General features: G+C 41.5%; 1 protein-coding gene across 2 annotated transcripts in view; it reads right to left on the bottom strand.

Moving 5' to 3' along the window:
* DNAJC1 (DnaJ heat shock protein family (Hsp40) member C1) overlaps positions 1-11,510 on the bottom strand; it is a 207,247-nt gene extending 195,737 nt beyond the window's left edge. For both annotated transcript variants that reach the window (XM_036345225.1, XM_036345234.1), the window contains exon 1: positions 11,035-11,510. In XM_036345225.1, coding sequence (XP_036201118.1) covers positions 11,035-11,247 — 213 coding nt within the window. In that variant the 5' untranslated portion in view covers positions 11,248-11,510. The remainder of the gene's footprint in view (positions 1-11,034) is intronic.
* Positions 11,511-24,267: the final 12,757 nt, after the last annotated feature.

Raw genomic sequence — 24,267 nt, 5'->3', positions numbered from 1 at the left:
TGTGTGAGGCAAGTCAGAAACCAAATTTTTAATTTTATTTTATTAGTTGATCTTCAAATTTTAAAATAATACTTGATTCAGTTACTGGAAAGTATGGAGTTGATTCTTCAGCTTGGAAGAATCCTATATAATAAAAGCCTAATATGCTAAGTGTCCAGTCATCCGGTTGGCCGTTCAACCAATCAAAGTGTTAATATGCTAATGATATGCTAAGGCTGCTCAACTGCTCGCCATGACGTGCACTGACCACCAGGGGGCAGGTGCTCTGACTGGTAGGTTAGCTTGATGCTGGGGTCCAGCTGATTGGGACTGAGCGAGATGGGTCATACATGCCCTGGAGCCCCCCTGCAGTCCCTCCCCAGCCCCAATAGTGCAATGCTGGGATCCCTCGGCCTGGCCTGCACCCTCTCACAATTCTGCACACCTGGGGGATGTCAGAGAGCTAGTTTCGGCCCGGCAGCGGAATGACCAGTCACTATGACACGCACTGACCACCAAGGGGCAAACACTCAATGCAGGAGCTTCCCCCTGGTGGTCAGTGTGCTCCCACAGGGAGAGCACCACTCAGCCAGAAGCCAGGCTCACGGCTGGCAAGTGCAGTGGTGATGGCAGGAGCCTCTCCCACCTCCACAGCAGCGCTAAGGACGTCCGACTGACATCTAAGGCCCGTGGGGAGTGGGCCTAAGCCGTCAGTTGGACATCTCCTGAGGGCTCCCGGACTACAAGAGGGCGCAGGGTGGGCTGAGGGACTCCCTCACAAGTGCACAAATTTTGTGCACCAGGCCTCTAGTTTGGATATATTAATCTACTTATTAGCTACACATTCTATAAAAATCTCAATACAGATCAAGTATTTTCAATCAAAACTTGGTCTCTAAATTGAAGTGTACTAAAAGTATAAATGCAAAATACATATCAAATTTTGAAGGCTTAGTAAAAAAGCTAGAATGTGAAATGCCTCAATAATATATAAAAATGTGACTACATGTTGAAATAATATTTTGATACATTAAGTGTTAAAATTAACTTCACCTGTTTCTTTTTTACATTTTTTAATGCAGCTTTTAGAAAATTTAAAATTATATATGTGGCTTGTATTACATATCTACTGCACAATGCTGCTCTAGGGAGATCAATGCCTTAAAAAATCTGTCATCTATCAAAAATCTAAAATAGCTCTACCTGGTTTGGCTCAGTGGATAGAGCGTCAGCCTACGGACTGAACGGTCCCAGGTTCGATTCTGGGCAAGGGCATGTGCCTGGGTTGTGGGCTCAATTCCCAATAGGTGGGAGTGTAGGAGGCAGCCAATCAATGATTCTCTCTCATCACTAATGTTTCTATCTCTCTCTCCCCCTCTCCCTTCCTCTCTGAAATCAATAAAAATATATTTTAAAAAATCTGAAATACGTCAGTCATGATTTAGAAATTACATATTACCTTATCTCTTATGTAAAAAAACATTACTTTAGGCACTCAGAATTTGTATATATATGTATTCCAAAGTCATTTGTATTCTCTTTACACAGAGGATTGTTACACATCATTGAAGTATTCCTTTAAGTTAATGCAAACTATGGTAATATTTAATGGTCATTCCACCATCCAGAGTATGTAATCAAGTAACTTAGGGATGCTAATTCATCAACCACATCTTCATTCCTTTTATATCCAGATTCTTTTGCTTCTATGAGAGCTAATAAGGATCTTTAATATAGCAAAAATTTTGATAAGACAAATCATATATATATATATATATATATATATATATATATATATATATATTTTTTAAATTTTCCTGGGGAAAAAAAATCATTGTGAGACACAGTGGAGTAAACTGCTAAGACCATCAAGGGAGGGCATCACTACATCAGCACAGTTGCTTGCAGCACACCAGGTGGGCAGCTTGGTCTTAAAGGTCCTTTCAAAACACTGAAAAAAATCTGACCCATATTTTATTTGCACGTGACTCATATTTTATTCTTATTTATGCCTACAGTTGCAAAAATACAACCCCTTGATGTTTTTAATGACAATATCCAAAGCACGCCACAAGATGGAGATATTACTCCATTACTATTTATATTTGTATTTATGCTTTTTTTTTTTTCAATGTACACTTCCCTCTCCCTGTGAATTGCCTATTTTCTCCCTCAGTGGTATATTCAGCTACCAACTCTATCCCTAACATTTATTCTGGTTCCTCTGCCACTCTGCTCTAAATAACTTTATTATGGAAATATTATATAATGAATATTTTTGTGATACCTGTTTTTAATATTAAATGCAGGCAGATAGCCCTGGCTGGTGTGGCTCAGTTGGTTGAGCATCATCCTATGCACTGAAAGGTCAACGGTGTGATTCCAGGTCGGGGCACAAGCCCAGGTTGCGAGCTCGGTCCCGGGTTGGGGTGCGTATGGGAGGCAGCTTTCTCTCTCTCTTTCTCTCTCTCTCCTTCTCTCTCTCTCTCTCTCTCTCTGCAATAGAAACATATTTTTAAAAATGTGTTTTTTTTAAAAAAGCAGGCAGATAATTACAATATTTTCTTCTAGTTCCACGATTTTCAACCAGTGTGCCACAGCAGGCACACTGGTGTGCCGCAAAAAATTTTAAAACATGCAATACCTATTTAGTCAGGGAACTGACCTTTTTTCCCTTCAATTGTCAAATAAAAAGGTGATAACAGCCAACACAATAGCCATCTGGTGTGAAGGAATCAAAATTATACCTATTTTTGTCAGATCAGCAAAAATACAGTATATTTTTTGGTGTGCCTTGGAATTTTAGTAGTTTATGTGTGCTCTGCGATAAAAAGAAGGTTGAAAATCACCATTCTAGCTCAATATTTTCTCACTTCTCTAAAATTAAGATAATTTTTATTTGTATATTTTTCTCTTGTGGGTAATAAAAAGTTGCTACCCACAAAGTAATAAGTACTCCAAAAGTTATTTACTGAAATATATTCAGTTACTTTGTAAGGCTATAAATTTACGTCACATTGATATCCCTCTACACTTCTCTGGAACTCTTCTTTGAGTAGTCCTCAAACCAGTTTATGAGCCTTATGTGAAATTTATATTTAGATCTCTTTATCAATTCAAATTGTATTTACCCAAGCTTGCTAACCCAATTCAGTCACCAAATTTAGTTCCAAATGGCTATTAGCTTTAGACAAATATCAAATCCATCTTAAAAGATTTACTATTAATGAGGGTAAAATGCTTTGAAGGCAATTTAAAATAAGAAGTTTCAATGATGTTTGAGAGATGGCAGCATTGCTGAAAATCTATAAAGCTTTCCACAATAACTAATTTCAAGATCAATCTAATTTACCCTAAGTTAAGCCTTATTATACTTTCAAAGGTGTGATACAAAATGTCACACATTAATTCTGTATAACTACTTACTATAGAACAGCATAGGATGGCAATTATTTGAACTTTATAAAATGTCTCAACTAAAACACTTTATTTAAACACAGGAAGTCTATTTCCTATCACAGGTAAAAAGATCCATATAAAAACAATATCTGATATGATATACTTTACTCCAAGTAAAATCACAATTTCCAATGATCCTACATTATACATACATATTAACTTCCTTAAATCAAGTTTAATCACCAACTATTAACCCCAAAACACTACTTAAAAGTAAAGAAGAACCTAATTACTAGTCTTTTATCTGTTAACTAAAAGTATGGTCATTGAAAATAACTGCTAATAAGATGTGCAATTAAAAAAAATATCAGAGGCTTCTTGGTTATGTATAAATTCAATTAGTCCTGGGATGGCTTCCTTAACCTAATCCATTTTAAGGGTATAAAGTCCTTAACTAATGGCTAGAAATGAGATGTCTCTGCCTTCCTTAGCAGGCATGTAAGTGGACCCTGGGATTTCTCTACGGTCTGTTCACATCTTTCCAGTAAATGATAAAAATGACTTATCTGGTGTTAAATCATTTTGACTACAGCTCACAATACATGCCACAGTAGGGTCTCATGTAGCTTTTCAAAATTCTTGCACTTTATATAATCAGGAGTTGTATTACAGGTGTGGGCAAACGTAGGCTTACAGTTGTGAGTATGCAAAATAGTTTATTCTTGCATTATTTATTAATTATTGTATTATTTATTTGCATTACAGCTGTAAACCTACCTTTGCCCAACCCTGTATTCCAGAATTTAACTGAGGAAATTACTCCCTTTTTTAATCCTAGTGTTTGTTCTTAGTGGCATTTTAATACTGCTGCTTATACTATGACATGCCCTTTATTTAATTTGTGATTTTAGACTTTTACCTTTAATATTTAATTCAAATTATATTAACTAACTGTGCAGCTGCACAGAGTTTTATGCTTACAACTCACTGGCACTATAATGTGCAGCAATCTATTAATGAAGCATATTGTTTTATACACATACTCTCTCTAACATGAGGGAATCAGGCAACATGTGTGATTACGTATGAGATTCCAGTTGCTGGATGATGGCAATCAGAAACACTTGAATAAGTGAATTACTCCTAACTTTAATTTAGTATTAAGAAGGATGGGAATGAGACAAATTCTCAATTAAATTTCTAATGAAATCCTAATGACACTCTTACACACAAATTTCAGTAAATGTAAAAACCAAATATTTAGCTCTTAAAATGAAATACTAAGATGTAACTTAAAACACAGCAATCATATTTTTATATTCATCAGTATAGGATTAGGCTTTCAAAATTAAGTGTTTTGATGAAATAAAGACTTTTGAAGATATTTGACTATAGCTTCCTGCTTCACCCAATCAGAGGTTCACTGCACATCTCAATACAAGAAAGGTTTTGGAAATGTTTTAAATTCTGGGTGAAATTAATTAATGCTATTACTGCCCAAACAGACCCAATAATGACTGACTTACAAACAGATCCCCAGGACCATAAGAGGATTTCTGTTCTATCAGCTCTGGATTATAGGTAAAATTTTCACAATAGATTTGCCTTGCTCCATAAAATATGCCCAGGCAACCTCCACTAAATAATGTGGACATTAGCCCTGACCGGTTTGGCTCAGTGGATAGAGCGTCGGCCTGCGGATTAAAGGGTCCCGGGTTCGATTCCGGTCAAGGGCATGTACCTTGGTTGCGGGCACATTCCCAGTGGGGGTTGTGCAGGAGGCAGCTGATCGATGTTTCTCTCTCATCGATGCTTCTAACTCTCTATCCCTCTCCCTTCTTCTCTGTAAAAAATCAATAAAATATATTTTTAAAAAAATCTTTAATAATGTGGACATCAGAAAATCAATTTTATGATTACCCAATTTGATGGAAAGGTATATATAATTAAATAAGTATTTACTCAGCTCTAACTCTACACATGATATGCCTACATCAGCAATATAAATGACTGGAAAGTTATCTACCATTCCAGATTTTATATCTCTCCCTCACTCCAAATTAACAAATAATTTTGGACTCCACAATGAAAATGGGGAAGCTGTTATTACATGACATTGATTTATAGGGGAACAGACTCACTGAAGAAAGACTGGACTATATTCCACAACTAATACCACAAGCTCAGTGGAATCCACAATAAGAATCATTGTAGATAATTGATAATCACAGGACAGGCTCACCAGTCAATGATGAAAGAGATCTTCATCTTTATTTTTAGAAAGGACTATGACTGGGTTTGAGAAGCCCCATTAATGACTTCATACTTTTTCCCATCCAAAAAAACTGAGACAGAAATCAGAAATCAGGCAGACAGAAATCAAATATCACATTTATGGCTGAAAAGCTACCAAAGCATTTAGATTAGGTATAGGGGCCAAATGGGCTCGCTAGCAATGTTTGCCCTCCCCGCTCCAGTCCAGACTTTGAGACAGCACACATTTCCTATGAACAGTATGAAACACTGGAGAGAAAGTCTGTCTCGGTCTAGGATAACTGCCTTACTGGTTTGGGACAGAGAAGAGACTGATTACCACGGTTTAGAGCTTTTTGACTAATTAGCTCTCTCCAATCAAGAAAAACAGACCAAAGGCAATCACCCTCCAACAAAGTCACTCATTCCTCCTTGGAGAAATGGAAGAGATATGTCAGGAGATAGCAGTTTCTTCAGGGAAGTCCCTCACCACCTGATTATGGGATGGCTGGGCAGTAACTGTCCCTCCCTTAAACAGGCTGCTTAGTCTGTACATTTGAAATACAGATTGAAAGAGTGTAAAAGCTTTATTCATTCTGATTAAAAATTAAAATCCAATATTTTATAAGCACATAGCAATAGCTTTTCTTCTTCTAAAACCAAGTTCCAGCATTCATTTAAATGTAAGGATGCAGTTATAAAAATTTTTATGAGAAAGGAGCACATTTTCTAGCTCTATTAGTAGGAATCAGTAATTGCTGACTGGCACCAAAGAGATTACTCTGATTTCATCAGAAAGTAAACACTGAAACATTTAAAATAACTTAGCTTGTCACAATTTCAAGTCACAAATTAAAAAAAAAAAAAAATGTGACGTATTGCTGGCTAGAATACTGCACAAAGTATAAAGAAAGTCATGGCCCAAATAGACAATGAAAAAAACACAGAATTGCCATTGACCCCACAAGAAATACAGGTGTCCAAGGAACAGCTGTTAGAGGAAATACAACTACTGTGTGGGGACCTAGAATGTAAGTTACAAATGAAAGATATTTCAGTAACACATCCTTTTTCCTACACTCCCCTAATCTTTCACCTTATCTCCTCTGAAAAGATGCAATATCTGCCTTTGCAAGTTTGGCTCAGTGGATAGAGCATCGGCCTATGGAATGAAGGGTCCCAGGTTCGATTCTGGTCAAGGGCACACATCCAGGTTGCAGGCTCCTCCCCAGCCCCGGCCCTGGTAGGGAGCGTGCAGGAGGCACCAACCCATGTGTTTCTCACACATCAATATTTCTCTCTGTCCTTCCCTTTCTTCGACTTTCTCTAAAAATCAATGGCTACAGGCGAGAATTTAAAAAAAAAAAAAAAAAAGATGCAATATCCAAATTGAATTTCCTATGAATTTGAAATCCAGGAATACAAAGAAAGAGATTCCTTCACTGTATGAGGGCTATAAAAGCCATATAAAAAACATTACCTAAAGAAGATACCATATGTCCTAAAAATGAGGCAACTAACTTGCCCAAGGTTGTGAATCAGAAAGCGGTCAGGTCCAAGCTCTTAAGGTAATCGATTATTCTAATTAGAGAGTTTATGGAGTAACTGAGCTAAATATCTTAAACTTGGGAGAAAGGGGACAAAATGAATGCCACATTCAGTCACTATCATCCCTGGCTTCTAGTTTGGGGTATAACCATCTCAAAAAATTTTTTATATTAATTGTCTCCAATTCTTCCCCTTCCTTCTCTCCTGAACCCAGACACTGACCTCACCACTCCACTGAAACAGCTTTTGCTGAGGTAGCCAATGACCTCCACACCATTACACTGAACAGCCAATTCTCAGAGCTCATCTTATTTGAATTATCATCAGTATTTAACCCAGCTGATCACGTTCTCCTCTTTAAAATACTTCTTTATTTGATTTGAAAGTGACAGTATTTTCTTGATTTGCCTCCTACTTTACTGGCTGTTCTGTTTCCATCTCCTTTGCAGGCTCCTCTCCATCCCCCTGACTGTAAAAGTTTGGAATCTCCAATACTTAGCTCCCAGACCTCTCTTTTCTCTCTTCACATTCACTCCCCTGGTGAACTTGCCCAGTTGTTTGGCTTCAAATTACCATCTAATGCCAGGGATTCCATCTTAGTAAGTGGCAACTGAAATTACACAAATATTTATTCAATTACTGACACCAAAAGCTTAATTAGCCTCAATTCTTTTTTCTCTCACATCCCACATTCAAACAATCAATAAAATCCTGCTAGCTGTATTTTCCAATTAAATTCTAAATCTGACTACTTTACATCCACCCAGGTACAATCTACATCTACACCTTTTGAGCTCGGCGTGTCAGCATTTTGAAAAACCCTAACTTAACTCTGGTGCCATGTCACATATAGAAATTTTTTGATATTTGCAACCATAGTAAAACAAAGACTTATATTTTTGATATTTATTTTTTTATATTTAAATGCCATTTATAAAGAAAAATCAACCAAAAAAATGAGTTCGCCTGTCACCTCTGACACTCATGTCATAGGTTCGCCATCACTGATCTACATTCTACACCATAATTATCCTTCTAAATAACTAATGACGTACATACAGAGGATCCTCAACACAATTAAAGTGTTATTTTAAATTTAAGTCAAACCATGTACCTCTTTCAGTTCGATGCTCACCCCTCCCCCCATGAGATCCCAACTTACTTATAATGAATAGCTAAGGTCCTTATAATGTCTTACAAAGCCCTACAAGATCTTCCCCTAACCCCATGACTCTGATCTCATCTCCTATTACTGTTCTCTTTCACCCTACTCCACACACACTGGCTGCCTTGCTGTTCCTCAGACTCTATCCAAGCTCTTGCCTCAAGGTCTTGGTACTCAACTGTCTGCCTTCTTCAAATGCTCTTCCACTTACCCACCTGGCTCACTCCCTTATTTCCTTTAGAGGCCTTCTCTGACCATCTGACATGTATATTTACTTGTTTGGTTATATTACTACTAGAGGCCCAATGCACAAAGTTCATGCACTGGGGGCGGGGGGGGGGGGTAGGGGAGGGGAGGTCCCCTCAGCCTGGCCTGCACCCTCTCACAGTCCAGGAGCCCTCAGGGGATGTCCGAATGACGGCATAGGCCCACTCCCTGGGGAAGTCAGTAGGACATCCTTAGCACTGCCCCGGGAGAGGCTCCCATCAGCGCCGCTGTGCTCGCCAGCTGTGAGCCTGGCTTCTGGCTGAGCAGGGGGAGCTCACTGACCACCAGGGGGCAGCTCCTGCATTAAGCGTCTGTCCCTGGTGGTCAGTGCATGTCATAGCAACCGGTTGCTCCACCGTTTGGTCGATTTGCATATTAGCCTTTTATTATATGTTTCCCCCCTACTAAATTGTGAGTTTCATAAGGCTACAGGTTTTATTTTATACACCAGCCAACTCCCAGTGCTTAAAATGTAGTAGATGTCAAATAAATTTCTGTTGAATGGACAACAAAGCTGATGAGTGTATAGAGCCAGGTCACCACTCTGAGTAACCAACCTACTTTGTCCTGGTCCCTCATATCTGGCTAATCACCAAAAGATGGGTTGGCTCTGGCCTGAAAATTACACATTAAGAGACAAATGACAGGCTGCATTTGTCTCTTAACAAATTTCTGGTCCTCTGAAAGTCTTCCAAGAAAATTAAGATTCAGTGTAACGTAGAGAACTAGTTACCATCAGTTTCTCTGCTTAGGAAGAATAAAATCTCTCTGACATGGCTGGGTAGAGAAACACAAATTAAAACAATTTTCTGGATCCTTTTCAAATTCTACCTAAACATAGAATGTTCTTGATCATCTATGCTTCTTTATTTTCCATCTTTGCCCACATAGTTGTGCTCTGGTTGTTCCACACTGCCTAACTCTGCAAATTAAATTGCGTGAAATTATAAACAAAAAATCTATGAGAGTTCACATGCAAGCTAAATTACATGACCTGAAATTTAAACTACTGCTACTAAATTTTTGTATTCTCTTAAAGGGGCTTAATTTTCCATGAATAACTGGAAAGCATCTTCAAGATCTTTGGATAGGTTATGTATAAGACTTTTTCTAGCTACAGAATTTAACCAATCATGATAAGTTCTAACAAATATTATCAATGTTAAAGGCATTCTTAAAAGCCTTTAGTTATTTTCACTGATTTTTGCACATGTTGCATCATCTACTCCGTAAAAAGATATATTTGTCTATGAGCGGGAAGCTAATGAATACAGACAGTACATAATTGTTTGCACCTATGAATTTGAAGTGTGAATGCTTATACTTTAGTAACTCTTACAAAAAATAAAATTCGTTAAAATCATAGTGCAACAATTTTATATTCAATTATATTTAACTGAAAAGTAATTTTCCATTTAGTGTTAAGTTCAATAGTTCACATACAAAGGGCATATCTAGTCATGTGAAGTGCACCTTGAATGACAATTGTTGGTATACCTTTTTTTTTTTCTTTTTTAACCCCATAATTATTCAAAGCACTTTATGCCGGGCTCAGTCAGATCGTGTGAAATCCTGTCTTTCACCCCATATGTCATCTTCTTGGCAGTATGATTCAGACAAAGACTAGTTATCTTCCCTCACTGACCACTCACAGGTAGAAAGAAGTACAGGGCAACAAACGGACTTTACAGGTTAAAGTCCCAAGATAAAAAAAAGGAAACAAAAGAAAAAGACATCACCCTGCACTACTGGTTGGGCAACTCTCTTCCTTTAGCAGCTCAAGTGCCTCTACTGCCCCCCAAAACTTACTATTTCCTTGTATGGGTTCTAGGACCGACAAGGTAGCTTCAACTACCTCCAGACTTCTCAACTGTGATCCCAACCCCTACCCAACAGGCTAAAGATGCCCAAGTACGGTGCAAGGAGAACTGCCAGGCAGGCGCCCACCAGAGCGCACTCCCACCCCCCACACCCCGGAAAGGCGGAGCAATGGAGGCAGCTAAAATAGCATGAGGATAAGTGTCACTGGGAAGGTGAAACTTTACAGTGAGACATGACTACTCTTTCCCACACACCACTCTTCCTTCTTCTTCCTGCACAGCGGGGTGGAAGGGTCTCCCCCGATGGCAGAGGAAAGGGAGGGTAGAACCCCCCCGGCTGGCGGCGCCGTCCAGCCTGAAGCTGAGACCGCAACCTGAGAAGGGGAGCAGGGCGGCGAGGACCTGAGAACAATTCCTTCAGAGGCCAGCAGACCCCGGGCCGGGGGAGGAGACGGTGGAGCCCAGGAGGGCCGAGCCCGGCCGCGGCGCCGGCTCCCGCGGAGGAACCGGGTCAGAGCCGCCCCACCCCCTCCTCTCCGCCGCGACCCGCACGTTGTTCTGCCCGGGAGCCGCCGCCGCCGGGCGGGCAGGCGCCCCGCTTACCTGCTGCACCCCGAGGAACTGGTAGAAGTTGAGTTGCACCTCCTCCACCAAGTCAAACAACTCCAGGTCCCCGCTCTCCCAGCCGCGCGCCGGCCCCACGGCCGCCAGCAACACCAGCAGCAGCAGAGGCAGCGGCAGCGGCGGCGGGACCTGCACGGGCCGCAGCTCGCGGCGCCCAGGAGGCCGGGCCGGCCTGGAGCCGGGAGCCGTCATCGCGCTGGGCTCCGAAAGGTCACCCGTCACGCTGAGCCGCTGGCCGAGCCCGGGGACGTGGCGGGCAGCGCGGGGTGTGGAAACGGCGGCCGCGGTCCGGAGCACTGGCAGCCGTCCTGGAGGCTCCCGCCCGGCGGCGGCCCGGCGGCGGGGCAGGGGGGCGCGGGCCCGCGGACGCGGTGGCGGCGGCCGGGTAGCGGCGGGCTGTCGGGGGCCAGACCCTCAACCCCAGGCCTACGAACAGCTGGAGCACCAGCACCCGGAGCAAAGGTTGCGGAGGGGGCGGGGCTTCCCCTCGTTTTAACCTATTCCAGGCCTCGTTTCCTGTGACATCACGTCTCCTAGCAACCGCCGGGGCGGGGGCGGGGCCGGAAGTAGGGAAGCGGGTTGCCCCAGATCTAGGCCTCAGAAAGAAGTCTCTGCAGCTGGTGCGCCCTGAAGAGGTGACTTGTGTTTTCACAGATTAAGAGACATGGACATCGCGCACGGACCTGGGACATCGCAAGTATAAGTCTCCCCTGAAACAGCTACCTTCTTACCCTTCCCCAGATACTGGAAACTAAAAGCATACGTGAAAACTGATTTATTAGTGACGGCCTCCGCTCCATACAGTTCATTATTCCATCAGCGAAGCTATAGGAGGAATTGAACCCATGGCCTTCAAGGGCAAATCTAGGAAGTAGTCTGAAGTATGTTTTATGAAAGGGTGACACAAATGAAATTTGAACCAATGCAAAGAAGTATACTTCTAATTGTGAATTAAGATTTATAGGTATAATACTATCCAATAGGCAGCCTGGCAGAATGAATATTGGCGACTCAATCATGATCTTAGAGGAAGTGTGGTTTATCCCACCTTAGCCCACTTCCTTTCTCTATTGAGGCCTGTTTTTGAAGAAATGGAAGCTAAGCCCTCACTGGCTTGTCTCAGTGGATAGAGCGTCAGGTCTGTGGTCTGAAGGGTCTCGGGTTCGATTCCGGTCAAGGGCACATACCCGGGTTGTGGGCTTGACCCCCAGTAGGGGGCATGAAGGAGGCAGCCAATCGGTGATTCTCTCTCATTAATGTTTCTATCTCTCTCCCTTCCTCTGAAATAAAGAAAAGTACTTGAAATAAAGAAATAGAAGCTAAAAACCTCTTTTCTTTCCCACTCGTGTCTTACTTCCTAGTCTTACATAGCTTCTATTCAGTCCCTTTTAAATTTTTTTCCTCCACCACTATTGCTTCCCTTGGGTGAACCTTATTTTCTTCTTAGTTTTCCCACATTTCTCCTCCTTGACACCCTACTCTTGTTGAAGAAGTAGAAGGGGAAAAAAATATGCTTGTAGAACTCATGGTGCTTGCCCGATTTTGAAAATTTGATAGTATGTTTTTCCCATTTGGATCTGGACAGTTAAATTAAACTCAGTAGGGGAATGGTAAAACTACTTTTGCTCTCATAGAAAAAAATATATTATTTTGATAAAGGTTAGCAAAACAGTATCTAGGAAGTAAATCTTACTGAAGGGATCCTATTATTGCAGTTTTAAAAAATATTTTTAAGTAGTCATAAATGATGCTTAAAAAATATATTTTTTTGACTTAATCACATTTTAAGTTCATCATGAGGCTTACTTTTCAAAGGTACAAGAGCAGGATGTCTTAGTTTGCTAGGGTTGCTATAAAAAAAAGACTGTAATCTGGGTGATTTAAACAACAGATATTTATTTCTCCCAGTCTGGAGGCTGGGAAGTCCGAAGTCAGGGTACCAGCTTGGTCAAGCTCTGGTGAGAGTCATCTTCCAGGTTGCAGATGGCCTTCTTGCTGTATCCTCACATGTGAGAGTATGGGTGAGAGGGAGAGACATCTTGCGTTTTCTCTCATAAGGGTACTAATCCCACAGTGGGGGCTCCACTGTCATGACCTCATCTAAACCTGATTATCTTTCAAAGGCCCTATCTCCAGCCTTGGCATGATAGCTCAGTTGGTTAGAGCATCATCCCCATGCACCAAGATTTCAGGTTCAATTCCCAGTCAGGGCACATACAAGAATCAACCAATGAATGAATAAATAAGTGGAACAACAAAGGCCTCACCTCCAAATACCATCACATTGGGGATTTGGGCTTCAACATATGAATCTGAGGGAGAGATGCAAACATTCAATCCAAAACAAGGGGTTAGCACCTTTTCTGTCTACACCAGTGCCAAGCACAATGCTTAGCACACACTAGCTTTCAATTAGTTAAATGTGCATACCTCCTACTCCAATTTATTTTTAGCTAGCTTTCTGATCAATCTGTTTTCTTAAGAGGAAAGGCACCTTTATCAAGTCTCTAAATGAGCTTACTCTTTATGAGTAAAACATCAAAATAAGATGAACATAATAAGCATTATTTTTACATAATATCCCAGCATTCATCTTTTCTCCTAATATGATCATTGGATTAAATGTAATATAACATTTGAAACTGGTGCCATATTGCCACAAATCTGGGATCTTGCCTGATCTATTAGCAGACAGTGTATTATTGCCCTCTTGAACTCTACATTTATGTTGTTCAAGAACCCCAGACACTTACTCCATCAAGTGAATCAGTTCTCTTATCAAGGCCAAGCTAAAACAGAACTGGATTCGTATTCAGTATAGTATTGCTACTGCTTTTCACTGACATAAGGTATTGCTCGTGAAGCTTCATCTTGCTCAGTTCTAGTGACACTTGTTTACTCTGAAATGATGTTCTTGCTTGTTCTGGTCCAGGCCTCTGCAAAGACCTCAGTGATATTTGTGTGTGGACTTTTAGGTTGGCATCTTCACATGTTCAGTCATTGTCCCCCAAAGGACAATGCAGTTGAATAAATCTTCTTTTTCTGAGGCCTGGACTAAGTGAGCTGACATTCACCAGCTGTTTTCTTCTCTGGTGACATTTACTGATTCTGGGCATGGACTGTTCAAGCTTGGTTTTTACACAGGAAAAGAGAAACCAGTGAAATGTTTAATAGTCATGTGAGTTGTGTAATGGGTTGGCAATGTAGAGGAGCCCCAAACATACAGCCAGCTTTCCCACCGACATTTGCTGAATTCTGGAGTGGCAGAGGAGGCTGAAGGACGGACTGATAGGGAGAGTAAATCTCCCCACATTCTGCCAGTGCATACAAAACAATCTCTACCTAGGAGTCATCCTTCTTGCAGTCAATCCCCTCAAGACATTTGCCGTATTTTTGAAATTGTATGATTAAGAGGCGAAAGATCTGAGTTTAAACCTTTCAAAGGCAGAACTGAATGTCCAGGGCCTAGGAGATAGAAACCATCCTGGCTCTCTATCAAAAACCCAGAGGAATCACAACCAAGGACCAAAGAGAAATAAGAAATGAACTGAAACTAGAACCCAATCCCAACCCAGCTCAGTCCCTGACCCTCACCCTGCTTTCTATTTTTATCTCTAGAGGAAAATAACAGCAGCTGTATTCTCTGTAAGTTTTTAACATAAAAGTTTGGCATCTGATAAAAAAAATTATGAGGTGGACAAACAGGAAAAATTGGTCAATAATCAAGAAAAAATAGATAATAGAAGACCCACAGATAAGCCAGATATTGAGTCCAGATAAAAACTTTAAGATGACTACTATAAAATAGAGTGACAGATAACTAAATAGAAGAAAAAGTGGACAAATAGATTAAAAGATGCAGGCTTTTTACAAAGAATCCTATATATTAAAAGCCCAGTGACCCAAACGGCAGAATGACCAGAGACCACAACGACCACGGACCCTCGCCCTGGTCGGCCCTGCCCACCCAGTGGGGACCCCCACCCTGATCCGGGGCCCCCATCAGGTCAGGTCAGCTGCCCCCACCCCCACCCCACCCGTGCACTGGGCCTCTATGGAAATATAAAACCCTACCCCGCCACCATTCCAACCCAACCCGCCAAAGGCTCCTGAAACCACAAAACTAGATCACTGAGTCAGGCTAGCAGTTCAGTGTAAAGCCTCATTCACACGTGAGGAATTCGCACCTCTCTCCTTCCCCTTGGACTCCACGGCTCAGAGGAGGCGTGCACGGTGTGGACGCGCAAATGAAAGCTCAGAAAAGTCACTCTTTTGGGGTCCTGTGGCACATCCAGGCAGAGGCAAGCTGATCACCAACAGCCGAGCACCAGACTCTGCCCCTTCCTCATCCCAGGCCTCAGCTCTAGGCAGGCTCTCCCCGTGGCAGGATACAAGGAGAGCCCCGTCTGGAATCTTCGCAGAGACGGGAATGCTCAGGAGGCCAAGATAATAGAAACCTAAGGATCCAAATGCTGGGGCCCGAGCCGCCAGGGCCCGCTCAGCACAAGGCCCAGGGGAGCTCGGACCAAGTTCTGGTCCAATTCCCAACCCATCGCGACCTGCCATCCTGGCCACAGCGCGTGCTGGAGTGTGTAATCATGGGGGACACTCTGGAGGCGGAGGGCCCACCCCAACCCCTGGGCCCCAGGGGCTCTCCGCCTGCACGCCCTTCCCCCAGGTGCTCAGCCCCAGCTGTGCCAGCAAAGCCCCTTTGCTGGGGCGGGATCGCAGGGGGCAGGCGGGGAAGGGGTGGCCAGCCCGTGGCCTCCTCTGCGGCTGTTGGCACACGTGTACTTAGCGCTAAGTATCCAGGGCTTTCAGTTCACCGACTCCGGGCCTGGGAGCTGCGCACGGGGTGAATGTGCCCATGGAGCCCCTGTTCCGCCTAATCATTAGGCCCTAATGAGCCTTCTCACCAGGCCAGGAAGCTCTATCCCCGTCCACAGCACCCTGTGTCGCGTGTCTGTCTCGCCCTGTGCATCTCCCTGTCCCTCACTCTCTGATCCTGTTTACTATTCCCCATGTCTCGCTGGGCCTTTCGTCTCTGCCTCTCATCGCATCTCTGCCCTTGAAAAACACCCTGCCGCCCCCGCAAAGGAACACACACCAGCAGAATCCGCCTTTTCAATAAAAAACGACAAGTGGGAAACAGAGTGAATTAAAAAGCATTAACTTAAAAACAATCCATGTGTCTGCAGATGTGTTCAAATGGCAGCCCTTCGGCGGGGTGGCAGGGGCGGGGCATGTTGGCTACGTGTTCTGGAGTCTCAGACACAAAGTGAAGGGGGCTCAGGGCCTCGCTATGGGCCCCTCCCACTGGCCACCTAGGATGGCAGGGTCTGGGGAAGGGACTTAGTCTATAGTATAGACTCTATACTCGCCCTTGCAGACCCCACCTGATTCCATAGACCCTTTCCCCTATTCTGGCATATGCTGGTCCCTCTTACTCCCCCAGTACCTCCAAACCTGCACCATCCCTCCCGCCAGACACACACAGATTTCACTCTCTCCCTCCCCCACCCCCCAGTCTGCTACCCCATACTTCTTCCTGCTCTTCCCTGCTCTGCCCCACCTCCATTCTGCCCTCCTGCCCCAGACCACCCAGCAGCCCTGGCTCCAGGAGAAATGGTTAGAACAAAGCTTTCCTTGGCCGGAAGAGACTCTCCAGGGAGCTGCATGCAGAAAGGCACTCCGCGTCCTGTCCCTGCAACTGCTCTGTCCGGCCAGATGCCAATCAGAAATTGTGTCCTTGGAGACAGAGGGTAGCAGAAGTCGGTTGCTGTCCTTTGAAGCCCCTCATCAGGAGGAAACTCCCCCCCCTCCAAAAAAAGTTCACCCTGCTGCCTCCCTTATCACTTTCAGCAACCCTCTTTTGCCCCTTTCCCTGGAAGTGGAAGGATTGGAGCACATCTCTATATATAAAAGAGTAATATGCAAATCGACTGAACAGCAGAACTACCAGAATGACCACTTGACCAGTTGCTATGAGGCACACTGACCACCTTCCAGTCCCTCTCCCAGGTTGGCAGACTCCGATCCCCCAATGGCGAGCCGGGAACTAGGGGAGGGTGGCAGCGGGGGGCTGGGCCGTCTGTTGGCAGCTGGTGAAGATGGCCCTGATCACAGGCCAGGCCTAGGGACCGTACCCACGCACAAATTTCATGCGCCAGGCCTCTAGTTGAATACATAAAAAAGAATAAATTAAAAATCTCAAATTGAAAAAATATAATATCTGAAATCAGGAACTATGGTTAATAGTAGATTGGACACAGCAGAACAGAGGATTAGTGAATTTGAGGATAGGGCAAGAAAAATACACAAGTTGAAGCACAGAGAGAAAAAAATGAAGAAACAGAACAGAGCTTAAAAGGTAAGTGGGACACAGTGAATAATTATAGCTTACTTGTAACTAGAGTTCTAGAAAAAGAGAGAATATGAGGCAGAAACAATATTTGAAGATACAATGGCCAATAATTTTACAAAACTAATGAAAAACATAAAACCACAGTTGAAAAAAATTAACTCAAAATAGATCATATGCTTAAATGTAAGCTCTAAAACTATAAGCCTCTTATGAGAAAAATAGTGAGTCTTAGTCTCCTGGGATTAGCCAACAGTTCCTTAACTACAATACGATATGCATGTGACAAAGGAAAAAAATAGATAAACTGGACTATGTAGAGACTTGAATTTTTGTGTCACAAACAATACCATGTATCTTTAAGTCACATGTTATTAAATTTCAGCTGCAATTGCCCACTTTATCCAATCACTTGCTTGTTCAAGATGGTGGGAGCTATGATTGTCTTTACAAAAGAATGACTGGTTCTAAAAGCCAGTTTTTGTTCCAACTCCACAAAACATATTATTCATGATTGTCCTGTTAAATTTGGCATAAAGTTATACAATATATACCTAATTAAAAGTGAGTGACCCAAATGAACATAAGGAAGAGCAAATATTCACATTCAATTACTTAGTTATTAAAGACTCATTGGTTATCGTCTTACTCTGAAATAACATGTATTTTTAGAGACAAATGTTTTCTGCTCTACATAGTCTTTAATTTGTCAAATAGAATCCACGGTACAATTTCTTTTTTCTAGCCCTGACTGGTCTGCTTAGTGGTTAGAGAATCGGCCCCCAGAAGGGTTGCATGTTCAATTCCCAGTCAAGAGCACAAACCTGGGTTGCAAGTTGATCCTGGGTTACAGGTTTGACACCTGACCCTGGGAGGGGCGTTTGCAGGAGACAACCAATCGATGTTTCGCTCTCATTCAAGTTTCTCTCTCTGTTCCTCCCACTCAGTATTACTTAAAAATGCTGCCTCCTTTTAAGAACTCCCCTTCCACTCTCTCTCAAAAAAAAAAACAATGGAAAAAATATCCTCAGGTGAGGATTAGCAACAAAAAAATTTTCTTTCTTCCAATAGCTGCCACAATTCCAAGATTATTAATATTTCAATAACTCACTAGAATCACTTTTTAAAATTTGAAAGTTTTTCTCCTTTAATCAACCACGGAAAATAGTATTTTATATTAACTTCTCAATTTTGCTCGAGCATAGCAATCATTGTATTTTCTCATATACAAAGGCTCTGATTAGTCTGCAAAAGAAAATTTTAACAGACCTCTATATCATCTATTCTTTCAGTCTGAACAGGCTGGTTTTGGCATTCAGCCATGAATCCCTAATATTGTTTGTGATGCCAAATAGGAACACAGAGAAACAGAGCAAATTGTTATTTACCTTTGTAAATAACAGAGCTAAGGCATTAATTTATGCATAGAAACTTCATGCCTCATAAATACCTGCTATTACATTTTTTAAAAGGAGACAGCATTTTAAAGTAATACTGAATTAGCAATATGACCAACATAGAAACAAATACAGATAGATAAAGGAAAACTTAGTTCCAAATAGTAAGACATGGGAAATTTAAATTTACAACACATATGGAATAGCTTTCTCTCTCTCCAATTCCAATATAATAATAATTCTCTATTATTTCTGCTTACCACAAAAGGATTTTTAGTGCCAAGACTCCATAATCAAATCTTTTAATTTAAAAAATTTAAATAATTTTACTACTAGGGGCAAAGAATATTTTTACAAGCAAAGTTTACTTTTAGCATTCTAAAGGAGTTACCTTGTGTGAACATAGTTTTTGTTATTATTGTTGTTAGAATTTCAATACCTTCAAATTAAGAGATATGAATTCTAACCTAAACCCCTAAATTTAAGGAAGAATTGTGTTTATAAAAGAGGAAATTGTATGTTACATTTAACCAGGTGCTCTTTCATTTTAATACCATTTGTAGATGCTTAAAAAGACATTTTTCTGCCTCAGTTTCGCTAGCCTTTCATACCTTTGCTCATGAGAAAGAAAAATAGAATTTGAATATTTGAAATAATAATCTAGCCTTTGTTTATATTGGCCTTTAAATGACTTAGCAAATGCTGTCTTTTAAAACAGTCTTATTTTTTAATTATACTTTATATTCAATATTATTTTGTATTCATTTCAAGTGTACAGCCTAGTAGTTAGACATTCATATACTTTTCAAAGTGTTTTGATATTTCCAGTACCCACCTGGCACCATACATAGTTATGACAATATTGTTGACTATATTTCCTGTGCTGAACGCTATGTCCCTGTGACTACTTTGTAACTACCAATTTGTACTTCTTAATTCCTTCATTTTTTCCACTCGGTCTTGCAATCCCCCTTCCCTCTGGCGGTAACACATTCATCTTTTTCTTCAGTCTGTTCTCTGTATCTATGAGTTTGTTTCCATTTTGTTCATTTCTTTTGTTCTTTAGATTCCACATACATATAAGTGAAGTCAAATAGTACTTGTCTTTCTCTGACTGATTTATTTCACTTTGCATGATACTCTCTAGCTTATCTTCAGTGTCAGTCCCTAGCGCCAGAGCTATCTTTAGCGGGTGCTGAGTTGGACCAGATACTACCATGTGCTCACCGAAAGAACGTTTTTGTCCTGTTAAAATCATACTGAAATAAATATAGAAAGCAAACTTAAGGAGAAAAAAAGAAGTTGCCAAAGGTCAGCATCAAAGATTTATTTAAGTGGCATACTGAAGAATATTTTATGACCCACCACCCCATATTACGTATGTTAGTGACAAAGGGAAATTTAGAGGTAAAGTGGCTTTTCTTTTGTTGTCCTTTTGCTTTTTGAAAAATAACCTGTTTTAGCTTGAACTGACAGAAGTAGCTCCTTCTTTCTCACTGAGTGTGTCCTCCAGCCATTGCCCAGCCACTTAAGTGCTCAAAAGCTAAAATTCTCTCTGTGATACATTATATCCTGTTTCAAACACATTCATCTTTTTCTTCAAAACTTCTCCACCTCACCTGTAAACTAACCTCCGCCAAGTGACCACCCCCCACAGGTGTGCTCTGACAGCACTTTGCTTTGGGCCACATTTTCTGATCTTTTGTAATTGTAAATGTTTGTCAATAGAACGCTACCTAAAAGCACATTGGAGCTTTTAAAGCAGCGGTTCTCAACCTGTGGGTCGCAACACCTTTGGGGGTCGAACGACCCTTTCACAGGGGCCGCCTAAGACCATCGGAAAACACATATATAATTACATATTGTTTTTGTGATTAATCACCATGCTTTAATTATGTTCAATTTGTAACAATGAAATTGGAGGTCACCATAACATGAGGAACTGTATTAAAGGGTCGCGGCATTAGGAAGGTTGACAACCACTGTTAAAGGTAAAGACAATATTTTAACAATGACTGAGAAGGAAGTTCATTACTATAGAGAAAGCATGGAAATGATGTTTGGAAATATTTCCATCATTATATGAATGTGATTTTTTTTCTTTTGCCAAAAATGATGTGTCACTAATAAAAGCTCTCATATCTGGACTCTTAAAAACTTGTTTCACATCTTCCAAATAAAGATTTTCAGTGGATTTAAAATCTACTCATTAAAAATATAAAACATTAACTTTTCAGTTTGTTGGCAAGAATAATTATGTGACATCAGGGAGGATGGAAAATTACTAAGCTAAATTTTAGCAAAAACCTTTGGGCAATTGCTGAATGGGACTGAAAAACAAGTCTATGACATATTGGCAGAGTCAACGTTATACTTCTTCCATGGGGATTTATGTCTCTTTGTGAGGAATCTTCCTCTCTTATGACATTCATTAACACTAAACATCTATATACATTGAAATTAGGACCTGATTATCACTTTACCACAAAATGTTTAATCAGATTTCTAAATTAACACATCATTTCAATCACATTTCTCTCAATAAAAATAGTGATAATATTCTTTAGTTTTGGGGGGAAAATCTTGTTTTAATAAATACTTCAGATACAATAATTAGAGGTCAGTTTTAAGGTTACTTTATTAAAATATTTTATCCGTTCTTTAACCTTCTTTCAAAATATTTACTTTTTCCCTCTTTGTTAAAGCATTGACATCATGCCCTGGCCAGTGTGTCTAATTTGGTTGGAGCATCGTCCTGGACACCAAAAGGTCGCAGGTTCAATTCCAACCAACTGATGTTTCTCTCTCACATCGAGTTTCTCTCTCTCCCTCTTCCTTCCTCTCTTTCTAAAATCAATTTTGAAAAACACACAAAACCCCACTATATTTACTTTGAAAAATATATTAAGCATCTTTATTTAATTTTTTTTGAAAGTTAAAACTTGTTCCTAGAGTTTTTATTCAAATTTCCATTGTATCTATTAATTGAAAATTTATACAAAACATTTTGCATTGACCCAGGATTTCTGTTAACCATGTTTTTTTTAATATTTAATGTTGAGAGTATTACAGATGTCTCCCTTTTTTCCATTGCCCTCCTCCACCCAGTTCCTGCCCCACCTCAGGCCTTCACTACCTTATTGTCTGTGTCCATAGGTAATGCATATATGCTTTTAAGATCATTAGTTAATCTCTTTCTTCACCACTCACCCCCTTCCCTCTGAGATTTGTCAATCTGTTCCATGTTTTCATGCCCCTGGTTCTATTTTATTCATCAGTTCATTAGATTTTTTTGCTCCTTTATTTTGATTTTTAGATTCAATTGTTGACAGATATGTATTTATTGCCATTTTATAGTTCATATTTTGAAATCCTCCTCCTCCTCCTTCTTATACTTCCTCCTTTTTTAAAAAAATACCCTTCAACATTTCATATAATACTGGTTTGGTGGTGATGAATTCCTTAACTTTTTCTTGCCTATGAAGCTCTTTATTTGACCTTCAACTCTAAGTGATAGCTTTGCTGGTTAGATTAATCTTGGTTGTAGGCCTTGCTATTTGCCACTTTAGATATTTCTTGCCACTCCCTTCTGGCCTGCATAGTTTCTGTTGAGAAATCAGTTGACAGTCATATGGGCACACCCTTGTAGGTAAGTAACAGCTTTTCTCTTGCTGCTTTTAAAATTCTCTTGAATCCCTGTAAATTATTGTTTATTTCAGGTAGTTTATGCTTAATTTCTGACTGGTCCTTTTTCATATGTTTGACATTCTCACTAAGATCCTCAAAAGTCCCACTAAGTCCCTTGAAGCTTTCATTAAGTCCATTGAAGCTCTCATTAAGACTCTTTTTTTAAAAAAAAAATATATTTTATTGATTTTTTACAGAGAGGAAGGGAGAGAGATAGAGAGTTAGAAACATCAATGAGAGAGAAACATCGATCAGCTGCCTCCTGCACACCTCCTACTGGGGATGTGCCCGCAACCCAGGTACATGCCCTTGACCGGAATCGAACCTGGGACCTTTCAGTCCGCAAGCCGACACTCTATCCACTGAGCCAAACCGGTTTCGGCTCATTAAGACTCTTGAATAACCTTATAACAATTGTTTTGAACTCTGTATCCAGAATTTTGTTTGCTTCCATTTCTTTCATTTGTAACATGTTTCTTTGTCTCTGCATTTTGGCTGCTTCCCTGTGTTTATATCCATGTATTAGGTAGAGCTGCTATGCCTCCTGGAATTGGTAGATTGGCCTTGCGTAGTAGGGGTGCTATAGAACCCAGTGGTTCAGCTTCCCTAGTCATCTAAGCTGGGCACTCTGTGTGGGCTGCATGTATAGTCTTGTAGTTGAACCTTGATTGCTGTTGGCATTGCTGGGAGGAATTGACCCCCAGGCCAATTGGCTGTGAGGACCAGCTATAACTACAGTGGAAGAGCTTCTGTGTAGGAAGCACCCATATGCAGCAGGACTTGCTTCAGTGGGGCTTTGGTTCTCACTGAGTTTGCCCCTTGAGTGTGTCACTTATGGATGTGTAAAGTTGTAATCTGGTATGATCTGAAGCTGTCCACTAGGTGCACTGGCTATGGGGTCGTGTGGGAGGTGCAAAATCAGCCACTGCCTAAGGCCACCCCCTGTAGGAGCTACAGAGGTATCAGCAGATGGCTGCGACTTGTATTGGGCTAGGAAGTGCCCAGTCAAAGCCCAGCTGTGAAGCAAGGCAGGCCCGTGCTAGTGCCTGGTCTTGGGCCTTTTATTGATAGGTTTGGGGCACGCTGACTCCAGCTGCTGCGTGTTTAAGAGATTTCAGCAAAATCTGAAGCCTGAGCCAGAAGAGGCCTTTCATATGGAAAAGCTGCTGCAAACAGCTTGGGTAGGGCTGCAAATTGGATGAGGTGGGGTCCCACAGAATCACCTGAGTGGAGCAAGTAGTGTGAGCCAGGCTGATGGAAACTCAGATATGGCTGCCAGTCAGCTCTGTGCCAGGGAAGGTTCCAGCACAGGAACAATGGCTCCTGCGAGCACCCCCATCTGGCAGAAAGCTGCCCCTGAGTTCCTGCCCTGATGCCAGACAGTCCAGTTCCTCCCTGTGTGTCCCTGAATCCCCCAAAGCCGCCACCTGGCACTGGAGCTCAGAGGAAGCAGGACCTTGTAAGTTCGTGCACAGGCCATTTAAGAGGAACACCTCGGACCCCAGTGGCCTCCATGTCACTCAGCCACAATCCCTGCTGGTTTTTACAGTCTGAAGTTATAGGGACTTATCTTTCCAGCTCCTGAACCCTGGGCTAGGGCCTGGTGTGGGGATGAGACCCCCTCCTAATCATGGGAGGCCATGGAGATATCCCTCCTGATTAAAAAAATGCCACACGTGGATGTTGAACCAGCCCGCTCCACACCTCCACCCCTCCTACCAGTCTCAATGTGCTTTCTTCTTTACCTCTCTGGTTGTAGTACTTCCA

The sequence above is a fragment of the Myotis myotis genome, unplaced genomic scaffold, assembly GCF_014108235.1.
Source record: "Myotis myotis isolate mMyoMyo1 unplaced genomic scaffold, mMyoMyo1.p scaffold_m19_p_1, whole genome shotgun sequence".
Classification (NCBI taxonomy): domain Eukaryota; kingdom Metazoa; phylum Chordata; class Mammalia; order Chiroptera; family Vespertilionidae; genus Myotis; species Myotis myotis.
The sequence above is the reverse complement of the archived record's forward strand: the minus strand, read 5'-3'. Positions and strand labels throughout refer to the sequence as shown.